General features: G+C 36.6%; 1 protein-coding gene across 5 annotated transcripts in view; it reads left to right on the top strand.

Moving 5' to 3' along the window:
- The first annotated feature begins 4,469 nt into the window (after positions 1 to 4,469).
- Positions 4,470 to 25,154, top strand: part of LOC111367453 (26S proteasome non-ATPase regulatory subunit 2 homolog A-like) — a 36,204-nt gene continuing 15,519 nt past the window's right edge. Inside the window, exons 1-14 of one of the 5 annotated variants that reach the window (XM_022988336.1) lie at positions 4,470 to 4,567; positions 4,718 to 4,818; positions 5,821 to 5,941; positions 6,027 to 6,086; positions 7,023 to 7,090; positions 7,262 to 7,304; positions 7,717 to 7,785; positions 7,896 to 7,934; positions 8,063 to 8,145; positions 21,957 to 22,065; positions 22,413 to 22,487; positions 23,076 to 23,234; positions 23,516 to 23,623; positions 23,713 to 23,817. In XM_022988336.1, coding sequence (XP_022844104.1) covers positions 4,502 to 4,567; positions 4,718 to 4,818; positions 5,821 to 5,941; positions 6,027 to 6,086; positions 7,023 to 7,090; positions 7,262 to 7,304; positions 7,717 to 7,785; positions 7,896 to 7,934; positions 8,063 to 8,145; positions 21,957 to 22,065; positions 22,413 to 22,487; positions 23,076 to 23,234; positions 23,516 to 23,623; positions 23,713 to 23,817 — 1,206 coding nt within the window. In that variant the 5' untranslated portion in view covers positions 4,470 to 4,501. The remainder of the gene's footprint in view (positions 4,568 to 4,717; positions 4,819 to 5,820; positions 5,942 to 6,026; positions 6,087 to 7,022; positions 7,091 to 7,261; positions 7,305 to 7,716; positions 7,786 to 7,895; positions 7,935 to 8,062; positions 8,146 to 21,956; positions 22,066 to 22,412; positions 22,488 to 23,075; positions 23,235 to 23,515; positions 23,624 to 23,712; positions 23,818 to 25,154) is intronic. The other 4 variants (XR_002697824.1, XR_002697823.1, XM_022988334.1 and 1 more) reach the window with 4 other exon arrangements.

The following is a 25,154-nucleotide window of genomic DNA, read 5'->3' as shown; positions in this document are numbered from 1 at the left end:
TCTAGAAGCAAAGACTCTTTTTTAGATGTAGCACGAAGATATTGAGTACTCCTAGCCTTCAGTTCAACATTTTTAGCTAGCAAGGAGAGGATGTCAGAGTGGACAACCTTCAATGTCGCTTTAAATTCAGCAGAAATATTGAGCGACGGAAGTGTAAGTGCTTGCGCCAATTTCGCACTCAATATCTCAAACTTATCCTTATGTTTAGTAGCACTAGCCTGGCCGATATCCATGTCCATAAAAGACACATACTCAAGTACCGACTGCTTGAGAGACTTTATATTTTCCTCCGAAAAAAGCAGAAGATGAAGCAGAAGGATGACTGGTTGAAGTAGGGCGAGACGTCTTGACTTGTCCCCAAGAAGTGAACAAGTCCTGGATGGAACGCACAACGTCATTAGCACCCTGCAAAGAAAAATGCCAACATTGAGGACTTTCACTACAATAAACGAAGCGAAAATGAAAGTGACGCAAAAGGTTACCTCATCAGCAATCTTGGGAAGTTCAGGCATATCATCAGTTGGCTCCACCACCTGTGGGGACTTCCCCTTATCTGGGCGAGAAGACTCTGCCACAACGGAAAGGCCTATGGAAGCCTCTGCATAATTCAAGAAACAACGAATCAGAAACCAGTAGCACAAGCAAAGGTAAAACATCAAAATATGTATTACCTTCTGGTTCGACATTTGGGAGGTTGGCGCCTTGGGAAGAAGGTGTCCCTTCTACTGGTTGTGATGAAGATTTCGGGACTAAGGGTTTCTCTTTAAGCATAGTCCCTTCATTAGCTGATTTGGACGAAGTAGCTTCAGCAGAAGATGATAAAGCAGGAGTTGCCAAAACCAAAGCCTTTGAAGGAGAGGCTGAACTTTTTTGAGAAATTCAGGTAAATCATTATTACATAGAAAAGTATGTTTGTGAAAAAACAAATTCAATTACCTTTCTCCTAAGGATGAGCGGAGCATCATCATCATCATCATCATCCTCCCGCAAAATGGGAGATACTGAAGCTGACCGTTTGCAGCTTAAGGCGCCTTTAGCTGCAGTAGCCTTGGCAAGTGGAGAAGCAGATGGACGGATAGGATGTTTAGCACGAGCAGGGGAGGAAGGATTCCTAATGGACACAGGGGTGACTAAAATAGGAGAAGTAGAGGAAGCGTTTGGCTGATCCAGTAAATGGAAGGCACGATTAGCATCAGTTGCATACAATCTGCGTTTTACTGATGGCCAGAGCTGTTCAAAAAGAGGATGGATGACACAGCTAGAATTGAAAGGGGCTAATGAAAATTTACTCGTCAAAAGAATGTTGCGAGCATCTACAGCTTGTGCTTCTGCCTTATTAATAGTGTGAAAACAATCTGTCAAATTTTTGGAGTAGCAAGGAGGAATAGGCCAAATTTGGCCAAAACCAAGTTGGCGAGCAAAAAATTGGGGAGCATATATTTCAACCCCAGCCTTGGCATTGATTCCAGTTAAAATATCATGGAACAATTCCCTCCCAATCAAAAACTGAACCCAAACAAGCAGAGAGGTGCTCGCACTGTCCAGGGTGGATGGAGGTTGCACATAATCTGGAGTCAAGTGAGCAGGAAATCGAATTTAAGGTATAAAAGAATGAAAAAATGTCCCTACTAGACATATTTATAGGGTTCAATGGGTTAATGGCTAGCCCATAGCAGCTAGCAGAACGAAGGAAAATGGATGGAGCACTAAGTAGTGGAAAGTATGCTCTCAACCACAGTTGAGTGAACCAAAGGGGCCTACTGCCAGTGGGAGATGCACCATTTTTCAGTTGAAATTGAAGGGAAGCCATGCCTCTATAAAGGGCAGCTAAAAAGAAGGAACATAAGTTCAGAGGCCTACCATGCGTCAATTCATGCGCAATGTGTAAGTAGCTCATAGAAGATTTCATACTTGGCACATTAGAAAATATATTTACAGAGCCAAATTTGAAGAAAGACCACATGCTCAGTATGGGAAGGTTCAACGCTTGAATAATTATGAAAGCCTTACATGCTTGAATAGGACTCAGTAAGTTTCTTGTCAAATTTCTAGCCAACACTGGAAATCAAGATACCAGGAAAAATGGTATCAATCAAAGGCGGAAGATTTACTAGGGCTCCAACGTCCCTTAAAATAATAGACATGGGACCAAGAGGGAAAACGAATGTATTATATTCAGAAAACCAAAAACTCAAAGCAATCAAAAAAAGCACTGGGTCGAAAATTGGGGGTTGAAGAGCGATTTCTAATAAGTCTAAAATCCTAACACGATCAAAAATCGCCTTGGTAGGGCCATGATTCACAAGACGTGTTTGTCATCTACAAAAAATAACACTAGCTTTGGGCCAAGTGCGAATACATTTTTCGCGAATCGGCCTCAATTGCAGAGAGTTCAGGAACGGAGGGTCTTGAGTGCAAGGGAACAGCTGACCCACCGTCACTTGTCCAACGGCTTCGGCATTATTGAATGATGGACCCAGATAGAATTCATTGAGGTCAGCATTAGCTTGTGCAAGGAAGTTTTGATTTACATACGGCCTAGTAAGGATTTTCTGGAAATCTTCGAAACTAAAAGAATCATCAGATTGAGTTTGTGAGTCGCCATTGGGTGCAAAGTACAGTTTTGTTAAGATTTGCCTGAGAAACGTAGCAGAGAAGTAAGAAGATGAACAGTAAAATAGTGAGGAGGAAGCGCGAAATATAGAGACGTGGTTTAGTGGTACGATGAAATGATGTGTCTTTTGGGGTTATAAGGGTTTGTAACGTTGCACCTTTTCAGACTATAGAAAGGAAATAATGATTGAAATTTTTGGGAATTTCAAATGTTGCTAAAAAATACAAAGTGAATATGGCAAAGATTAATAATTGGTATTAATTCTGCTATATTGGGGGGGTAATTGTTGACACACTAAAAGTGCAGACCAAATCAAATAGCCCAAAGAGTGAAGCCCAATTGGGGAGTCCAGGATAAAGGTACAAACAGGATTATTGATGAATGCAGTGGAAGCCCACGAATACAGTAACATCATCGTCCAAGCTTGCAAGACGCCCAGAATCTGAGCGAATGGAGTGCCTTACGTCCGCCTAGAGCAATGATCCCGTTCTCGCCCAAACCTTCGAATCGCCCAAGATCTTAACAAACATAAAATATTATGGTTATCTAGAATAGCAGTTATTGAAGCAGTTATTGAGTAATCTTATTACATTTCACGATTCAAAGAGCCCAATTGAAGGCGGTTGAACGACAAAGAGTAATGACAGCAGTTAGAGACGGCAGTTCCACGACAAGTTAGCCACCATAAAGAAAGTAGGTAGTTATAAAGCAATCAAGCAGTTTTCAAGCGGTTTGTCACGAGGAAATCATAAAAGGAATATAAAAATGAAGAGAAGAGATAGAGAAAGGAAGGAATCAAACACTCTCAAATAGAGAATATGTAATTTTAATTTCTTAACATAAATTTAAACACTTCTTTTAGTACTCGTGTGCTTGCGCCCCTTGGAGGCATTCTGTTTATTTCCAATTGTAAATCATCGTCAATAAAACACCTCTTTTTGGGACTTTGTCTCAAGAAGTCTGTTCCTTACACAATCGTCGGATCTTTTTTTAATTGTTAGTGACTACCAGCGCGAAACAGGAATTTTGAAATAATGATTAATAAACATGGGCTAAGTTTCCACACATTTGAAGGGATGACAATCAAAGTGCCATTTGATTGACCGATGCTAAATTTAAAAAAACCAAAGTCATTGTGCTTCCACCTTCTAGTCTTCAGGTGAAATAAAGTTTCATTAAGTTGGATATGGGGGGTCGAGTCAACATGGATTTTTCATTTTATAGAAAGAAATTATTATTTTTTAAAAAATATTTTGTATAAACATTGATATAAAAAATTAGGGGAGAACAATGTTCATATCCAAACAAAAGTATGAAGAAAATCTTAAAAATAAGAAAATTACTTTTATATCCTTTAAAAATATTCTTATTCTACAAATATATATTAAATGTTTTTGACTGGTAAGGGAGAACAATGTTCATATCCAAACAAAAGTATGAAGAAAATCTTAAAAATAAGAAAATTACTTTTATATCCTTTAAAAATATTCTTATTCTACAAATATATATTAAATGTTTTTGACTGGAAAAAAAAAAAAAAAAAAAAACCTTTAGGGGAGTATTCCGTCATTTAAAATATAGAGGGCGTCCATGAGCAATTAGAAAGTTATCTTATGGATGTTTTTGTAATATGATAACAAGAATAAGTACTAAGTTGGAAATAACTTTTTATTCTGTTACAGCGTTTGGAGGGAAATACTGGAAAGCCAGAGTGCTCGTTTGGGGAAACGAAATCTACTTTTTCGCTCTTCTTCTCTTTCGGCCTCAGTTTTTGAATATAGAATTTCGGATTTGTGATTTTTCAGCAAATATCTTTCGAATCAAGTGTTTTTTTTTTTGTTTTTTTTTTTCGTTTTTCGGATAGATTCAGAGGCTCGGTTTTTCGGAATGGCTCCGAAGGATTCGAGCGATGGAACTAAAAACCGCAAGCCAGAGAAGAAAGATGAATATCTCGTAAGTTCCAAATTTCAAGTAGAAAACGTATAAATTAGGAAAAATGACTTGGAAACTTGTAAGATTCTAATCAATCAGTATTTTCATGTTGTATTGCGACGTTTTTATTGATTTATTGCGTGTTCTCTTGGTTTCTATTTTCTGTTTAAGTCGGAAGAAGACATGGCATTGAAGGAACAACTTGAGCTGTATGTGAAGATGGTACAGGACTCCGATCCGAAATTGCAGAAAGATGCACTAGAGAGGTTGAGGTAGTCAATCTTGATGCTTGTTTCAGTTCAACTTGGAAATGAAATTTCTATGATTTTCTTAGCTTTGGTTTTTATTGCTAAATTATTGAGGCTATTAACTAAGTCGTGCTGTGCACTTATGGTGTTCGTATTGCTAATGTATAATCGTGGTTCACTTTTGTAGATAACATTTCCATTTGATTTTTTATTAGCAAAATCCCCTGTTTGATCCCCATTACATAGAAAAATTAATGGGCGGAGTAGTGTTTTTTTGAAAAATGAGTGGTTGAAAAAGAATGAAAAGTTTTCGATTTACGTGTAATATTATTTTATGGAAGATTGTGTGGTTGAAAATAGGAGAGAGAAAAATGAAATGTAATAGAATTTAATGTAATGGGGGCTCAAATGTAATAGTTTTCATTACACTGTTTATGTGGTTTTAGTTCAAGTACGCATGTTGCTGTTTACCTAGAACTTCCAGCCTCAACACTTCTTCAGCTATATTTTTTATGAAGGATGGTTGGGATATTGGTTTAGAATAACAAATTGAAATATTGAGCAGATGATGTAGAACATTGTGCCGTATGCTGCTATGCATCATGAAGAATGCTGGCAAAATATAGAATCTATTGCATTTGGGTGCACTGTGTGAGCCATGTTAAGTCTGATTAAAATAACTGCAGTTCTTCCTCTGGCTCTGGGATCAATTTTTGTCTCAGAAAATCATGTTTTTAATAACACGAACAAGCAACATATATTGTGATGTAGCCATTAGGGATAGTACACCATTTGAATTATCTTTTGAAAGAGGAAAATTATTGTTAGTCTAGGAGCAACTTCTACTTGGCGTGGATTAGTACCTATTAGTGATAAATGCTGTTCTATTGATGAAAAAGGAAGAATGCAAAGTCAAACTTGTCAAGACGGCACAGTTGTAGAATGAACCTGAATGAACATTTTAGCTTCAATTGACTGGCACGTGGTATACTTTGTATCTTTATACATTTTTTTTCTACTATTTAGGCAAGAAACTCGTACCGTGACTAGTTCTTTGACTTCTAGTCGAAGAGTGTTAAAGTTCTTGCGTCCTCATTATCGAGTGTTACAAGCATATTATGGAGTTATTGAAGATTCAAGTTTACAGGTAAAGTTCCACGTTGTCAAGTTTCTGCTCATATATGTCTCCTCTTCTCTGACGCATGTCTATTTTTTTTTTTTTTTGTGTGCAGAAACTCCTAGCAGATATACTTTCTGTTTTGGCCTTGACAATGTCCCCTGAAGGAGAACATGTATAATAATTTTATTGGATGCGTAATTTGTTCAGTTTTTAGAGGTCATTTTGTCCAAGCATTTTACTAAAGCTTGGCATGTAATTACATGAAACATATCACATGTAGGAGAAGATTGAAATCATAATTTACCTCTTTTTCCTTAGAATTTCAGAGATAATCACAAAAACATTTCGTTCATACTAAAACTTAAGCACAGATAGCAAACACAAATGAAACTAAAAGGAACAGAAACAGTGAGAGTCACGATGCCCTTGTATTGTTATTTGTGGAATTAAGTCCAAAACAAGTTGGTAACTACTTTTTTCTATAAAAGATGGCGTTGAAACTGGATAAAGAAATATGTCTCATTAAAACATTTTTGGTGTGTAACATAAGGGTAGTGTGGCTTGAACTGTAAACAAAGAGATTGAAGTTCTCTTTATCAAATGTTGTTCCAGTATTAGTGGGGTTGCATTGAAATGAATGGTCAATCATATTAAGACATTGACTAATTACTTCTCTTCATTTTCTGATGAAAAGCAGGATTGTGTCAATTAATATGTGGGATGGAACTGTTATGGATAGTGAGAAGCCCTAATGAATTACGAGAGCAAAAATTTGAAATTGTTGCTGTCTAAACCTGTTGCTGTCCTTAAAAGTGAAAATACAATTCTATCCTAAATTAAAAGGCACTTCTAATTTGTAAAAAGCATTTAATTGAGGATATCTTTGTAGGCAAAACCTTATCTCATGTACATCATGTAAGTGAATGAAGTTGGAAGATGACGCTCAACTGAATCCAATTTTCCGTATTAATGATTGTGAAAGAACTTTTTGGAGCCACGTGGATATCTCCCCATTATGATGGGCCTATATCTGCTATGAGTTATTTGTTATATATGGAGATAGATTGTTAAATGATAACGCGGAATTTAGTTATGTTTTCATATGCAGGAGAGCTTAAAATACAGACTGCTAGGATCAGAAGGTGATATTGTTTTGTGGGGTCATGAGTATATCAGGTGAGGATCTCTATAACTAGCATTTATTTGATTGCAGAATGATGCTTAAACAAGCATTGCATTGCATGCGCTCTGTATGGCTTAGGGTTCATATTAGTTCAACTTGGACTGGAGACTGTTTTAGCAGAAGTTTATGCCAGGCTATTTTTTCAATGTTGATACTTTGGTCAGGATATTGGCTGCGGAAATTGGTCAAGAGTGTCAAAGACTGGTGGTTAGTGCTTCTATCGTAATGGATATGAACATAGTTTCACTTAATTTAACATCTTCATTAGTGGATTTCTTGACTGTGTGCTTGCCCATACTTCAAAAACACTTCAATGTTCCTTTTACAATTTGCATATGGCAATCCAGGATTTCACATTTTTTACTTCACATTTTTACTACTGTTTCCACTACATTACCAGGTAAGGATTCCTTGAATATGTTGCTACTTTTATACATTTATAAATACTTATCAAGAGAGAGTCAGTTGGACAAATGCATCATATTCAGTCTATTCTTCTTTTTCTATTAGATTACAATTTACAAGTAACAAGGTAAAGTTGATGAATGTGCTCATGTAAAATAGTTGAATTGTCAGGACTTTTTGCTAAGATATATATATTCTGCCAAATTCATTTCAGAATAATGGTGACCTAATTGATAATGACCTGCTGAAATTAGTAGAGCAAATTGTTGTCTTCTATATGAAGGTATGGTTCTCTTTAATATGTGAAGACCCTTTTGCTTATTTACTGTAGTCTTGATGAGGCATATGTCTATCTTGAAAATTCTTAAATTATGATTTTTCATGTATTTGCAGCAAAATGCTGAACATGAGGCAATAGATCTTATAATGGAGGTATTTTTTTTAATGTTTTCTACAGTCCTTCCAATTTTCAATTGATGATTAATGAAACTCAAGAATCATATGAAAGTACTTTTAGGATAATGAAACTACACATGTAAAGTTTGCCTGTCACTGTCCAGGCTGAAGACTATGATAAGTTAGTGGAGCACGTGGATAATATGAATTACAAGAGGGCATGCCTCTACCTTACTAGTTTGGCGAAGTAAGTGGATTCCATAAATAGTCGTCTCAATTATTATGTTTGACTAACCAGAAGTAATTGGATTTTTATACTGTTTTTGCTGGATTGTAGTTTAAAACTAGAGTTGTCAATGGATCGGATCTGCTCAAATCCGATTCGATCCGATCCGTTAAGAATAATTATCCAATCCGATCCGATATGATAATTCGACTGATATTTGAATGTTAAATCCAAATCCGATTAGCTATGTTATATTCGATCCGATAACCTGATCCGAAATTGAAAATATTAGAAAAATAGAGATTTTATTTATTTTTTTCATTAAAAATCATAGCCTCAACAAGATTTTAATTAATTATTTATTTAAAAAATATTTGAACTATCTTGATGGGCTCACTTATTATATTAGAAGACCCAAATCAATTTTTTTTTTTTTTTTTTATCTAAGTGATGCTCCTTTTAACTCATTTTTAAAAGAGAGTCCTCTTGAAATATTTTAGTGATATTCCAATGTCAGATACTAGTTTTTTAAATGATTCTCCTCTTTCCAATGATTTAATGATCTTTCAATGTGGAATACTAGTCATAATCATTTGTCAATTCTAAGTGTTTACTAGTTTACTTTATTATTTTCATTAAAAATCATAGTTTCAATAAGATTTTAATTATAAACAATATCAATTTAAACAAAGTAAATTATTTTGGACATATTCATTGTTAGTTTTTTATGTCATAAAACAAATTATTATAGCAAATCTAATCAATAAATTAATTATTAGTTTTATCTTATTTTAATTAATAAAAAAAATTAAATCTCTTCAAAATTTTCAATTATAAATATTATACTATTTATTATTTAAAAATTACGTGTAAAGTATAATATAATTTTCAAAATGAAAAGAAGTGTCATAAATTTTGCGATAATATAAAAAATATAATATATTATTATAATAAATTGGATCGGGTTGTTATCGGATCGAATTGACCTATATTCATATTTGATTCATTTAGTTAACGGATTTAGATCTCAATTGAATTATCGGATTGAGACCCTAAATCTATCTTGCATTAATTTCATCGAATTCAGATCAAAATCCAATTCATTGACACCCCTATTTAAAACTGGCTCCTCCCCATTATTTTTGGAACTTTATCAATTCGATATAAACATTAACCGTGTGATAAAGTTTGATTAGTGAGAATTCTTTATTAAGACTGCACAAACAAGTACAAGCAAAATGAAATGATCTCTAGGCTAAAATCTTGGCTGCCGATTATGTAACTGAAGAAAGATTCATGGCTGTCAATTATGTAACTGAAGAAAGATTGTAGAGTGTAATCATAGTACTGGTGTGTTTACTTCAAATAGAATTGTAAACATTGTATATAACCTCTAGCAATCATTAACGAAAAAGTGTACAAAGAATTCATTGAAAAAGAGTAGTGTTTAAATTTCTGCCATGGTATCATAGCCCATTAAGTTTCAATGAACAATTCGATCCGATTAAGATTAAAAAGAACATGAGCCTACAGATTTTAAGATTAGCTTGCTCAAATGAGTCATCATCTTGCGGGATGAAAAATATAAACCAACTTATAAAGATTGTGTTACTCCTTTTAATAAGGTTGACCTTTTAAGATGGAATCTCGAATCTTCACATTCTTGATCTCCCTCAATTCGAACTAATTTGACATTTTTATTCTTCTTGATGGCTTGTTTTATATAGAATGTATTGCTGGGAAGAATAACAGAATGAAGAGGCTACAAACACTTAGAGGTAAAGGCTATGTTATTCACGTTTAACCAAAAGTACAGTGCCCCTTTATAGGGCTAATTTGTCTACTATATGTTAAGTCTACAAATAAGGAAATACAATATATAATAACCATAAAGAACCCGTGTCATATGGTCACAAATAACCACCAAATCAACTTCAATATTCTGGAATATTCAACACTCCCCCTCAAGCTGGACAGTACAAAATAAACAATCCTAGCTTGTCCAACATTTTCTCAAATATCGGTTTAAACAATCCCTTCGTTAATAAGTCTGCAACTTGATCAGATGAAGGCAAATACACCATGCTTATTTCCCATTTTCTACGTTCTCTTCGATGAAATGTTTGTCAACATCAACATGTTTAGTTCGGTCATGATGAATAGGATTATGTGACATTGCAATGGTTGCCCTATTATTACTGTACTTTCATCGGTTACTCTTCCTGAACGCCAAGTTCTTCTAACAGTAACTTCAACCACATTATTTCACAAATTCCATGGGCCAAAGCTCTAAATTCAACTTCAGCATTACTCCTGGCCACAACTAGTTGCTTCTTACGCCTCCAGGTAACTAGATTTCCCATACAAATGTACAATAACCCGTTGTAGATCTTCTGTCCAATACTGACCCTGCTTAATAAGTATCAGTGAAGGCTTCAATCGTCCTTTTAGAATTCTTTATAAAGAAAAGACCAAGCCCAAATGTCCCTTTTAGATACCTCAAGATCTGATAAACAGCTTCCATATGCTCTTTAAATGGAGCATGCATGAATTAGCTTACAACACTTACTGCAAAAGCAATATCAGGCCTAGTGTGTGACAAGTAGATGAGTTTACCTACTAGACGCTGTACCTCCTGAACAATCCCCCAGTTTGTGATTGGGATTTATAGGAACATCAGCTGGTTTACTTCCTAACATACTCGTTTCTCCTAAGAGTTCTAAAATATACTTTCTCTGTGAAATAGAGATTCCATTTCTACTTCTTGCAACTTCCAACCCAAGGAAGTATCATAGGGGGCCTAAGTCTTTTATCTCAAACTCTGTCATAAGAGCCTTCTTCAATCTCTCCATTTCTTCATAGTTATCACCTGTTAGAACTATATCATCCACATAGACAATTAGTATGGTGATTTTTCTGCCCGAGTTCTTGTAGAACATAGTGTGATTAGATTGGGCTTATTTATATCCTTGTTGGTATATAGCTTTCATGAACCTACTAAACCAAGCTCGTGGAGATTGTTTTAGCCCATATAAGGATTTTTCTAATTTACAAACCTTTCCTTGGATCTTACCTTCATCAAATCTAGGAGGGAGTTCCATATATACTTCTTCTAAGTCGCCATTCAGAAAAGCATTTTTCACATCTAGTTGTTAGAGCTTCCAGTCTAGATTTGCGGCTAGTGTTAAAAGAACTTTCACTGTGTTCAATTTTGCAACTGGAGCAAATGTTTCCTGGTAGTCCACTCCATAAGTTTGAGAATATCTCTTAGCTACTAATATGGCTTTATAACGTTCCACTGAACCATCAGACTTGTATTTAACTGAGAACACCCATTTGTACGCAACCGTTGACTTTGCCTTAGGTTTTTTTACAATCTGCCATGTTCTATTTTTATTCAAGGCTGCCATCTCTTCTTTAACTGCTTTTCTCCATTCTGGAATTGATAGGGCCTCATGAATGGACTTTGGATTCTTAATTAATGACAGATTTGTAGCCAGGGCTTGAATTGATCGAGATAGATGACTGTATCCAATGAAATTGGAGATAGGATGTTGTGTACAAAATTTGACACCCTTTTTGACTACAATAAGTACATCTAAGTCATTAGTAGAGTCATTTTGTGGGATAGAGAGATTACTTGAGTTCAGATCAGATTGATGGTTCTGCTGTTGAACTGTGAGATGTTCCACAATTTCAGGATTTTTTCTCCTTGAATAAACACGTAGCTCGGGTGTTTTTGCAAGTTGTTTGTCTTTTCCTGTCACAAGGGTATCAACATGTTGTGGATCAGGTAGTGGGGAAGAGGTAGTAGATGAAGATTGTTCAGATATGGGAGGAGATGGCGTGAATATGGAGACAGGAGATTCCTCAGTAGGTTCAATGGCAATGGATGACAGAGGTAAGTGTTGTGTAGTTTCCCAAAAATTTCCATCAATACTTTTTTCCTCCCTTGAGGGGAATTTTGGGGAAAGTATGGAAGAGACTAAAAAAAGTGACATCTATAGATATATAATACTTCCGAATGATCGGGGAATAACACTTATAACCTTTTTGAATTGGTGAATAGCTTAAGAACACACATTTTCGAGCTTTAGGGTCTAATTAGGTGCGTTCATGGTCATGGATATGGGTGAAAACAATACAACCAAAACACTCTTAGGGGTATAGAATGACAATATTTTTGCTGAATGAATTTATCGTGTGTCTTGGTTTTTCTTTATAGAAGTTACAAGTTATTTTAGGATACAAAGTATACATGGAAACTAACTATTATGTACAAGGAAACTACCTAAATTGCAGTAAGTAAATAATTTCTAATAATACACCCTAATACCCCCCCTCAAATTGATGTTGGGGAGTCCACAAGCATCAATTTGCTGATGAGATAATTATGACGGTGGTGTGTTAGAGATTTGGTGAAGATATTTGTGACTTGTTGAGAAGTGGAAACATGGGGAAGAGCGATGACCTTGGAATCATAGGCGTCCCGAATATAGTGACAGTCCACTTTGATACATTTGGTGCATTCATGATACACAGGATTGGCCGCAATTTGAATAGCACTAGTGTTGTCACCATGAAGAGGCGTAGGTTGTGACTGAGAGAACCAAGTTCGGCAAGAAGACCACGTAACCACACAACCTCAGAGCATGCAGCCGACATAGCTCGGTATTCATCCTCAATGGAGGACTTAGAAACATAGTCCCGTTTCTTACATTTCCAAGAAATAAGAGCGTAACAAAAAAAAAAAAAATACACCACCCAGTAGTAGAACGACGAGAATCAGGACAACCAGCCCAATCAGCATCATTGTAAGTTGTGAGCTCAAGAGACGACCCTCGAGGGAAAAAGAGACCACGATGAGGAGTTCCAATAAGATAGCGAATAATGCGACGGATAGCCACCATATGAAGATGACGAGGGGCGTCCATAAACTTACTTACAGTAGAACTACAAACGAAATATCCGGACGTGTGATAGTGAGATAGATGAGACTACCAACCAACCTTCGATAAAGAGTAGGATCTGGAAGAATATCTCCTTCGGCCTTTTGATATTTAACATTAAGCTCCAGCGGCGTATCAATTGAGGAGGCTTCAGAGAGATCAGCTAATCCAATCAAATCTTGAATATATTTATGTTGATTCAAGAAGAGACTGTGATGCAGTATGTACCTCTAAGCCAAGAAAGTAAGTAAGCTGACCAAGGTCTTTCATATGAAAAATCGAGTGAAGATGTTGCTGAAGGTTCTGAATAAAACTGTGATCAGATCCAGAGATAATAATATTATCTACATATACCAACAAAAAAACAATGCCAGCGGGACTCTTATGAAAAAACAAAGATGCGTCATACTGGCTCGGAGAAAAAGAGAAATCCAAAAGAGTGCGACGAAAATTGTCAAACCAAGCACGAGGAGCCTGCTTAAGACCATACAAAGGGCGTTTTAGCTTACAGACATAATCAACTGAGGGAAGAGGCATACCAGATGGAAATTTCATATAAATGTCCTCCTTGAGGTCTCCATGTAGAAATGCGTTCTCCATATCCATTTGATGTAAAGACCATGACTGGGAAGCGGCAAGCGATAACAAGAGACGAACAGTGGTCATTTTGGCCACAGGAGCAAATGTCTCATCATAATCTATTCCATACTCTTGACGATTACCCAAAGCAACCAAACGAGTCTTATAACGCTCAAGAGAACCATCATAACGAAGTTTGACAGAATAGACCCATTTACTTCCAATGGGTTTCACTGTTTGTGGACATGGCACAATATCCCAGGTCTGATTGGCCTCAAGTGCCTCGAGTTTTGCTTTCATAGCCTGTTCCCAACATTCATGTTCCATAGCCTATCTATAGGAGGAAGGAATATAAACCGAATTAAGTGTAGCAGTCATAGAACTATGGGAGGAAAAACCATTCCTATCTGGTGGTCGAGAAACATGAGAAGTACAACGAAGAGGAACAGGAGGCGGCAGATCATAAGGTGCAGGATTTGGCGTCGTATATGGAGGATCGGTGAGGCTTGGAAGGACCGTCGTTGGAGATAGAAGATCTGGATTAGTAATAGGTGCAGCGTGCCTTCGAGTGTAAACAAGGCCAGGCTTGAACCTAGATGGTTCCGATGGAAAATCAGGTAAAACAGAGAACAAGGGAGGGGAAACCACGGTTTCTGAACTGAAGAATGACTGTTTTTCAAAAAAAATAATATTACGAGAAATTCGAATTTTTTGTGATGCAAGATCATAATAAAGGTACCCTTTTTAAGTTCCACCATATCCCAGAAAGGCACACTTGACAGATTGAGGGGTGAGTTATGTCCTTTCATGTGAAGGCAAATGAACAAAACATACACACCCAAAGGGACGGAGATGAGAGTATGTAGGATGACGACCAAAGAGTTTATAAAATGGAGAAGCATTATTAAGAGTTGGAGAAGGTAATCGGTTAATGAGATGCACAGCAGTAGACAATACTTCACACCAAAAACGAGAGGGAACTGAAGGCTCAATTAAAAGGGCTCGAACCACATCAAGAAGGTGACGGTTCTTGCGTTCTGCCACCCTGTTTTGTTGAGGGTAGAAGGTCAAGATCGCTGAGAAATAATACCTTTGGTTTGTAAGAATGATTGAAAAGCACTAGACATATATTTACCTCTCCAATCAGATCTTAAGATTTTGAAGGAAGACGAGAATTGATTGTCAATGAGAGCAAGAAAGGCTTGAAAGGCAGAGAAGACTTTACTCTTTGCACGAAGAAAATAAATCCAAGTAAATCGACTATAATCATCAATAAAAGTAACAAAATATTTATAATGAGTGAGATACTACAGGTGTAAGACCCTATACATCACTATGAATAATATCAAAAATATGCACAGAATGAGAACCATGAGACGGGAATGGTAAAACTTTACTTTTAGCAAGCCTACATGAAGCACAATCAAGAGAAATAACCGAAGCAGTAGTTTTATTACCAAGCAAACCCGAGTTTGACAAGTGTTTTAGCACAAGCAAATTGGAATGACCCAATTTCTTATGCCAATCAAAAACATCTAAAGTAGCAGAATTACAAACAAAAGAAGAAAATGGAACAAACTTCGGTGATATAGGAAACAGACGTCCTTCCTTAGGTCCCTTCACGATCATCCTTCCAGACATCTGATCCTGCACATGACAACCAGAAGAAGAAAAAGAGATAGTACAATTATTATCAACAAGTTGTCCGACAGATAGAAGATTAGTTGATAAATTAGGAGAGACTAAAACATTAGACAAATCTGGTGATATGTCTCTCACAGCTGAAACAGGAATAGTGTTACCATCAGCAGTGTGTATATTGAAAGGTCCATTATATGGTCTAAGGTTACTAAGCAATCGAGGTCGTGAGTCATATGGTTAGATGCATTGGAGTCTAATAACCAAGAAGAGAAAGTAGAGGGTGGATTACTTGAGACACCCAAAGTAGACAAAGCAGAGATAACCATTTGTTGAATTATCTCAGGAGTTATGGAAGTTTGGGAAGAGTTGGGAGAGGCTGGAACTTGAACGAGAACAGGTGGTGGAGCAGAACTAGTGGCTAAAGTGGCAGCAGCAGCATAATTTGCTCCAGTCTTGCGTAGAGGACGAATGGGGCACTCTTTAATTACATGGCCAGACTTCTTGCAATAATTGCAAAATTTTTTAGGACATTGAAGAGCCATGTGACCAAACCCCTTACAACTATAACATTGCACACCGGAGATATCTCGAGGCCTGAATTTTTCTTGAGCCACATAAGCAACAAGAACCGGTGCTACATGATTCTGCTGCTGTTCCAAAGAAGTATGAGTGATAAGATGCTGCTCTTCCCTCAGTAATTCACCCAAACAACCATCTAGTGATGGAATAGACTCACGGTTAATAAAGTTGGATCAGATGGATTCAAATTCAGTTCGCAATTTCATAAGAAATTGATCCCTTTTGGTGATTTCGTGCACTGCTTGGACAACCTCTAAACTATTTGGTGAAACCGAAGCATAGATAATATCTGTGTACTCAACCCAAAGATTAGAGAATTCTGAATAATATTCTTCAATGGAATGTGACTCTTGAGAGAAATTTGCTAATTCAAACTCCAATTGAAGTCGTCGAGCATTATTACTTTGAGTATAGACTTTTTTTAAGAATTCCCGCATAGCACGGGCTGGCTTGTAAGGCCTGATATTAAGGATAATCTGCTCATCAACCGATCCAATGATCCAGGCCATAAGTCGAGAATCTTTAGTTTTCCAAGCAAGATACTTTTCTTTATCCTTCTCCTAATCAGGAGGCAGAGGAGTTCCATCAATATGTCCCCACAAATCACCTTTGCCTTCGACCAATAATTGAAAATGAAATACCCATGAAGAATAATTCTTTCCAGTAAAACGAATGCAAATAGATTCATTCTTTTCAGTTGACATGAGTGAATTGTGTATGATCTAACTAATAATCACAATTTTAACCAAATAAATTCTGCCCAATCTATAGAATTCAGCCCAACTAATAATTAATCAAAACAATAGCCCAACAGTCTTCAATTAATTATAGCCCAAATCAATAGCCCAATAATACCACTGCTTAACTAATACAATCCAAACGACAGTCCAAACAAATGGTAAAGAACCGAATGTAACTTGTGAGATCGAAGGATTGAATTGGAGAGGTGAAATTCCTAACCTGACACCGAAGAGTCTGTAGCCCGACATCGAAGATGTCGAAAATCTGGTGCGACCTGAAATTGAGAGACGGCACCGAGAGACGGCGCCAATTGGGAGATGCGGACTGAGGACACGACGCGAGACGAGGACGAAGACCGGGGCATAGGGCTGTTCATGAAGGAAGTTCGAAGAATGGAGACGATCCCTGAGAAGTACCCATCAATTACTACGAACTGAGAGCCAATCACCGAGAATTAGACGTACGAGGAAGTAAGGGCTCTGATACCATGACAATATTTTTGTTGAATGAATTTCTCGCCTGTCTTGATTTTTCTTTATAGAAGTTACAAGTTATTTTAGGATACAAAGTATACATGGAAACTACCTATTATGTACAAGGAAACTACCTAAATTGCAGTAAGTAAATAATTTCTAATAATACACGCTAATATAGAAAAGATAGATCAGAGTTGTGGGTATGCATTTGATAGATTTGTTAATGGAGACCTGAAGTTATGTATCCTAGTGGGCATTCTGTTCATAAGATAGAAAGCGGTAAGAACCGCATCCCCCAAAATTTTTTTTGGAACCTGACTAATGAACATGAGGGCTCTAGCAGTTTCTAGGAGGTAGTGATATTTCCTTTCGGCAATACCATTTTGCTGGGGAGTAATAACATAAGAACTCTGATGTAAAATGCCTTTGTTATTGAGGAAATTTCCCAAAACTTGATTAAAGTACTCCCTCCATTATCAGTTCGAAGTATTTTTACTTTTGCATCAAATTGCGTTTTAAGTAGAGAGTAAAATTTATAAAGGTTTGTGCAGTTTCAGACTTATCTTGTAACCAGTAAACCCAACATACCCGATCATATGTAAAAGTTATGACCAACGTTTGCCTGTAATATTCTTAATCCTAGACGGACCCCATAAATCACTTTGTATTAAAGCAAATGGCAATAAAGATTTATATTCATGAGATGGGAATGAAGAACGCGAATGTTTGGCCAATTGACAAATATCATATTGGAATATACCTTTATTACGAAACAATAATGGAAATAAATGTTTCAGATATAAAAAACTAGGGTGACCTAGACGACGATGTCACAACATTATTTCTTGTTCTCTTGAGGTAGATTCACAACTTGCATTTTAAACTTGTTTATTCCAGTACGCATCCTCCAAAAAATAGTATAGTCCCTCACGTTCTTTAGCATTGTCAATCATCTTCTTCGAAGTCAGGTCTTGAAAAATATGTAATGACTCAGTAAAATTTACATTGCAATGCAATTTGCTAATCGAAATGAGATTGCAATAAAGGTTTGGAACATATAAAACAGAATGTAATTCAACATCTGGACTAAGTTTAATAGTTCCAATTCCCGCAACTGGTGAGAGCGACTCGCCTGCTATTTTCACTTTATAATTTCCCGAACACGGTGAGTATGAATAAAATACAACCCGTCATGTGGTCCGTGGCTCCCGAGTCAATAATCGAAAGTTGGACCGGACTCTAGCTCATCAACGCAGATATGTAATTACCTTTCTCAGCCAATAAACCAGAGGATGGAGCTGCAGAGGTAATAAGCTTGTAAAACTGCTCTAGCTGGGCTTTCGTAAGAGAGAGAGAGAGATGCTGTCGGACTGGGTAGTGGCCGTCGGCGGTTCTACGGTTCTTTGAAAATTGGAGGAACTGCATGTCGGGTTCTCTTCACGGTGGGTTTGACTCGATCGACCATCATTACATATCACTGGCCTTCGATTCGATGGTCGCCCATTCAAGGCCCAACGTTGATCTATGGAATGGTTGCTCCTTTTGCAGTGTTCACACCAGGAATTATTCCTTCTGGTGTCGCGATTCGAGTCATGGCTTCAAGTTGGCAGGGCTGAATTTTCCACTGAAATTTGCTTGGTGTCTCCAAGCATTACCCTTTTTCGGTTGGCCTCACAACACACCTCAGCAAAAATTTCATCAATTGCTGGGGTTGGTTTGATGCCCAGAAGTCTGCCTTTAACTTCATCTAGTTCAGGAACTAACCCAGCTAAGAAGTCGTATATTCTCTCCTTCTCCACCTGTTTCCTATATTTTTCAGCATCTTTTGGAGTGTCCTAGCCGATCTGAACGAACATATCAATCTCTTGCCATAGCTTCTACAGAGTTGTAGTAGTTTGTGACTTCAAGATTTCCTTGGCGTAAATTCCGTGCTTTGTTTCGAAGTTCAAACAATTCGGCAGAGATTTCCAAATCAGAGTATGCAACGATCAATGCATCCCACACTTCCTTCGCCGTAGAGTAATATAGATAGGATTATTTAATCTCTTATTCCATCGAACTAACAATCCAAGTCATTACCATGGAGTTCTGTGCGTCCCAGGTAGCAAAGGCTGGATCACTTTCATCTGGTTTTATTGCTATTCCAGTCACATATCCCAAGCGACCACAACCACGGATAACCATAAGAGCAGCTCGAGACCATAGGAGAAAGTTTCTGCTATTCAGCCGGGTGGTGGTAAGTTGAAGAGAAGTATTTTCAGAGAGCAGTAAGGGAAAGAGGATTATTTGCAGTGGGTGCACTTGTAGAGATAGTTTCAGAGGTCCCTGTGGAGGTCCTCGAATTCTCATCCCTGTGTGCACCAGTCATGGCTGTTTCGTTCATTCTGTTGCTCAAATAACCCAAAGCTCTAATACCATATTGCTGGGAAGAATAACAGAATGAAGAGGCCACAAATTTTTAGAGGTAAAGGCTATGTTGTTCACGTTTAACCAAAAGTACAGTACCCCTTTATAGGGCTAAATTATCTACTATATTTTAAGTCTACAAATAAGGAAATACAATATATAATAACCATAAAGGACCCATGTCATATGGTAACAAATAACCACCAAATCAACTTCATTATTCTGGAATATTCAACAGAATGTATTGCCTTGTAAAGAGAAGTTCTTACTAAATATCCCCCCACAATCGCATGCTTCGCAATGACACATCAACTTGAGATAAAGAATTTTTTCATTATATGAATCCACCACCGTCCTCCAAGGCTCCAATAATGCATCCCACGCACAACAACATTTTCTTACATAGTATTCATATGTGTGTTCCATCAGTCCTTTTTGTACTCTTCAGAGCTGTAATATTATGGTGGCACCAAAATTGGGAGTTTCAAATGCTATAGAAGTTGCGGATGAAATTTAAGTGTTTGATTAAGAATATCATTGTTCTTGTCAGGGTATATAGTAGATTCTGGTGAGGATAACCATTATCAAAAATAACTTTCCTTATATCGTCTTTTATAGAAAAATTTTCTTTACTAGGGTGGTTAGAGCAGCATGCTAATAGTAAGATCACTGGTTACAACTTGTTAATGAAATTTCCAGTGCTTAGCAATTATCTTTCCACTTTTCAGAAGTGGAATAGGTGGCTTATAGCTTTCATTTGAGAACATCCAAAACTAGACCAAGTGTCAAGGACCGCAATTTTACTTAGCCTCTTGACACTATCGCAGCCGCAGTTTACCCAACTTTGACCGCACATTGTAAATATTATTTCAAATCTGAGTTGTAATTTTCTTTTTATTGTAATAGTTATTTCAGTTGTAAAATAGTCCTGATATTAGTAAATATTTAGTATGATTCCTCGTCTTTTAAACGTCTACTCATATCACTTAAGTTTTTGTTCCGAATGCTATTATAGGGGGTATTAGTCATTAAAAAAATTTTCAAACTCACTGGTGTCCGTCCCTTGCACCAACAATTGTAATTTTCTGCTTTTGTCAAATGTAATGTTTAGTTTTCATCAATCAATATTCAATTTACTTTCATTGTATTCAAATTCTCTATTGTAAGCTTTCTACAAAATTGTAATCAAATTTTCTTTCGTCTCGACGCGACCGAGAAAATGCGGAAAGTAGTCTAGCGGAGCAGACAACTGTCGCACAGTGTCCCTTTTTGTGCCAATAAGAAAGGCACCCTGTGAAACCAAGTCACCTGAATAAGCCTTGTTTCCAGTATTTCTTTAGATTATAGGTAGATCAATTAACCAATCAACCTTGTCCTTAGAATAATCTAATATTTTCCAAACAGACCCATATAGAAGTAGTTTTGAAGAAATAAATTTTCTAAGGGAGTGACAGGTTTCTGTTTTTGTCCTGGGGTATATGTAATGCTTGTTTCTTTTTTAACTTTTCGGGAGGTGGTGGTTGTTAGACATTGTAAGATTGCTAATAACATGGTAGACAAATAGATCATCCTATAAGAAGGGTGAATACGAAGAAATGGTGCTTACTAACCAATGGGTTAACCATCTTATGTGCAATATCAAAAACTGAGGACAGATTATCAATAGATCTGCTGCATCTTCATTACATCAAAATTTGATGTACTTCCAACGATTAGATGGGTGTAATTCATAAAACTGGAGGACATCTTTCTGCACACCTTTACCCTTTTATTGAAGATATCAATTAATCACAATCCATAATGAGGACTGTATATAAAGCATCTTAAAATTTGATTTGTTTTTTGCTAAGGTGTTATTTTTGGAAAATAAAGAAAATTTTCTAACATCATAACTTTGATAATCTTTTTCCTTTTTTGAAGAAGAAACTATAATTTCTTAGTTTTGGGGGTTGATTTTTCGAATGCTTCTCCATGGTTGTCTCAAATTATCTCAAACTGAGTTGTCATCTCTTTTCGAGATCCATTTTAATCATTTGATTTTTTTTTTTCATTAGCAACCCATACTCCAACAATGTTAGACTTAAAGTTTGAATCCAAATACAAGTTCCACATGTCTCTGTTTACCATTCGCTAGAAGGAAATATAGGGGCCGTCATTCACTACATTTTAGAGGTACAAAATGGAAATGTTTAGATAAATATACAATCTTTTATCTTTTCCAGAAAAAAAAAAGATGTTGAGGTATGATTTTTTTATCCTTCTCATTAAATAGTTATTTCTCAGTCTTGATTATGTCGTTTTCATCTTCTCCTATACTTAAATTTAAGTATACAAATGAATGGTGATGTTATACAGTTATTTCTCAGTCTTGATTATGTCATTTTCATCTTCTCCTATATTTAAATTTAAGTATACAAATGAATGGTGATGTTATCCAATTTTCATCGGTCAATCTTTTCAGATATCATCAAGAGACCAGTCTCATTCTGGATTTTGCATATAGAATTTATATGAATTTTGAAGATTTTCATAGAGCACTGCAGATTGCTTTGTACCTTGATGAGATGCAGGTTTGTTGGTTATGAAATGCATACTTCCATGATCTCAAGTTAGATACAAAAATTATTGACTCCAAGTATTAAGACTTGGGTTCCATCTTTAAAGGGACTTAATTGCTCATGTGAGCTTGTGGGCCTCTGATACCATATTGAGACATGGTGGTTCCATTTTGACATGCGAACGTTGTTAAGAGGAGTAACCTAAGTCTTTATATGTTGGTTATATTTATACTTTATCAATGTGGATTATACCCTCAATATCAATTATTACACACCTGTCTAAATTTTATAGAGAAAAAAGCATTGTTTCCTTTTACCTTTGATTAGGATGCGGACCTGATAGGTGTATTGGTTTGCAGTATGTAAAGGAGGTTTTTACATCTTGCAATGATCTGCTGAAGAAGCAACAGTTCTGCTACATCCTTGCTCGCCATGTAAGATCTGTAGAAATCTGGTTTCTGTCAGATGCACTGCCATTTTTTATTAATAAGCAGATATTGTGTCATCAATTGGAGGTTACCCTCTGAATTAGAGCTGACATGTTGATTGGTCAATTGATGGTGGCATATGAGGGCTTATTATAACAGCTCATGTGAGATCTCAAATCTCCACTTGGTCTATGCTAAAGATGTTTGTTTTTCATTAAATTTCGGATCAAATCCCATCCAGAGGCCCATCATTAAAAAAACTGAAATAAGGTAGTGTGGGTACTTGTAGCCCGTTGTATCTCATTGCATCATAATTGGAGCACACAGGTTGTGAACAAGGTCATAATTGTTTCTTTTAACTATTGTTTCCAGTTATTTTACAAGTTTGGAGTGTTAAATTCCCTTGTTTTTACCGTTGTGATTTTAAATTACAATTAGAGTCGGACATAATGACTTTTATCAATGGGCTTGTTCTAGTGCTTCAGTCTAGTGTTGTGGATATGGATTGAGCCACTGGTTGCAATGCTGGAAGAATTAATCCACACATTTTTTGTGGTTAAATTTTAATTTGATGAATGCAATTTTGTACTACAGGGTGTTACTTTTGAACTTGATGATGAAATGTGCGAAGAAGATGAAGAAATGGAGAGTCTGCAACAAATTATTAACAATGCTAAATTGCGTGAAGGTTTTCTTACACTTGCTCGCGATATAGAGGTCATGGAGCCCAAATCTCCTGAAGATATTTACAAGGTCTAGATTCCTCTTGTCCACTGCTCATTTTGTGCTAACTTCTTAAGTTACGGCCTTTTGCGTCTATCCCTTTCTTTTCCAATAAATTTCTTTATTGTCACTCTCAGAGTTCTTGTGTCCTTGGCTTCTGTATTTAAATGCATCATGCTCTATTCCTTTTATATACCACCTTTTTGGGTTTGGCATCAACAGCTATGCAATTTTAAGTTTTTCTTTCCATCCATCCTTCATCATAAAAAGGGAGAAGTTTTACGTTTCTACTATTTTGTTGGATCTCTTAGTCCCATTTACTTGATGCGCGAGCTGGAGATAGGAAAATTGTTGATTCTGGCAGAGAGAACTTGGCAGTAACATTTGTCAATGCATTTGTAAATGCTGGCTTTGGTCAAGTAAGAACAATTTCTATCAAAATGGTTAGGGTTTGTCTTCAAAGAGATAGAAAGGGTTGGCCAGTCTCTACACTCTTATATGTGTGCAGGATAAGCTGATGATTGGTCCACTGGAAGCATCAAGTGTTGGTTCTACTACAAGCTGGGTTTTAGAAAACAAGGAACATGGACAGGCTAGTGCTACAGCAAGTCTGGTGTGTACCTTTGTAGAAATTCTACAGATTGCATTTTAGTTGATTCTTGTACCATATTTAGACTTCCCCACATTTAGTCCATGTTTGGCCTCTATTAAAATTATAGTTCATTTTTCTCTTTCTTCTTATCAATCACACATTATCCAATAAAATAATATTACATATAATCCCAAAACTTTTTTTTTATTTTTAACCACACATTCTTTAATAAAACACTATTTCAACCATTGAAATTTCAAATAATGGGAGCCAAACGAGCGCTTAATTTTTTTTTCCAATAATTAAGTAGACTGTAATTTGGTAATTTCCATGCCTCCTTAAGTAGGAGATTTCTTTCATTTCGAAATATATACATGAAATACAGAAAATTATTCTTGTAGTCATGGTATTAGAGCTTTGGACATAACGATGAAAGTCCCCATCAACAATAAAAGCTCAATGTCTTCTGAGTCCTCCATAGTGAAGTAGAAATCAATTTTGCAATTGGCTCGACTAGAGGAGAGAATGCTTCATTTCAACTCATAGTGGAAAAGTTGAATGGAAGAAATTTCAGGGAATGGGCCCAATCTATTAAATTGGTTATTGACAGTAAAGGAAAGCTCGATTACCTGATCGGAGAAACTAAGAAGCCAACAAAAGCCGCTTTTATGCAAAAATTGAATTTCGAGAGCTCAATGGTCATGGAGTGGCCGGTGAATTCGATGAAGCTGTCAATAGGAAAAAGGTACCTCTTCCTGCCTACTCTTATAGATGTATGGGAAGCTATCAAGGAAATGTACTTAGACTCAAATTTTTTTTCCAAATCTTTGAAATTAAAACATGGCTGTAGGAAACTAAACAGAGGGAAGGGACATTACCGATTATTATTTGGAAATGACCTCTCTTTGGCAGGAGCTCGATCTCAGTGGCGAAGAAGAGTGGGAATGCCCAAGAGATAGTGTCAAGTGCAAGAAAAAGCTTGAAAACGAACGCGTGTATGAGTTCCTCGCAGGTCTCAATTGGGAACTTGACGATGTGAGGGAGAGAATTTTAGGTTGCCATCTACTGTCCTCTAACCCCATGTGTTCACCGAGGTAAGGTGAGAGGAAAATTGCTGGAAAGTGATGATGAAGATGGTGATGGCCGGTGATGTAGACGGCACTCCTGTCGATTGGATTTGGAAATCATCTTCCATGGCAGGAAATTGGGTCATGTGCTATTGGGTCGAAATTTAATAATTTTGGGCCTAATGCTGGATTGGGCAATTTTGGAGTTGTTGGGTCTTCTAAATTTGGACCTGGATTTACATATTCATCAAAAGGAGCAACACATGAGTCGGGCAAAAAATAATGAAAGGG

This window comes from Olea europaea, chromosome 18, assembly GCF_002742605.1.
Source record: "Olea europaea var. sylvestris chromosome 18, O_europaea_v1, whole genome shotgun sequence".
In the NCBI taxonomy this organism is placed as follows: domain Eukaryota; kingdom Viridiplantae; phylum Streptophyta; class Magnoliopsida; order Lamiales; family Oleaceae; genus Olea; species Olea europaea.
This window is presented reverse-complemented; position numbering and strand designations above follow the sequence as displayed.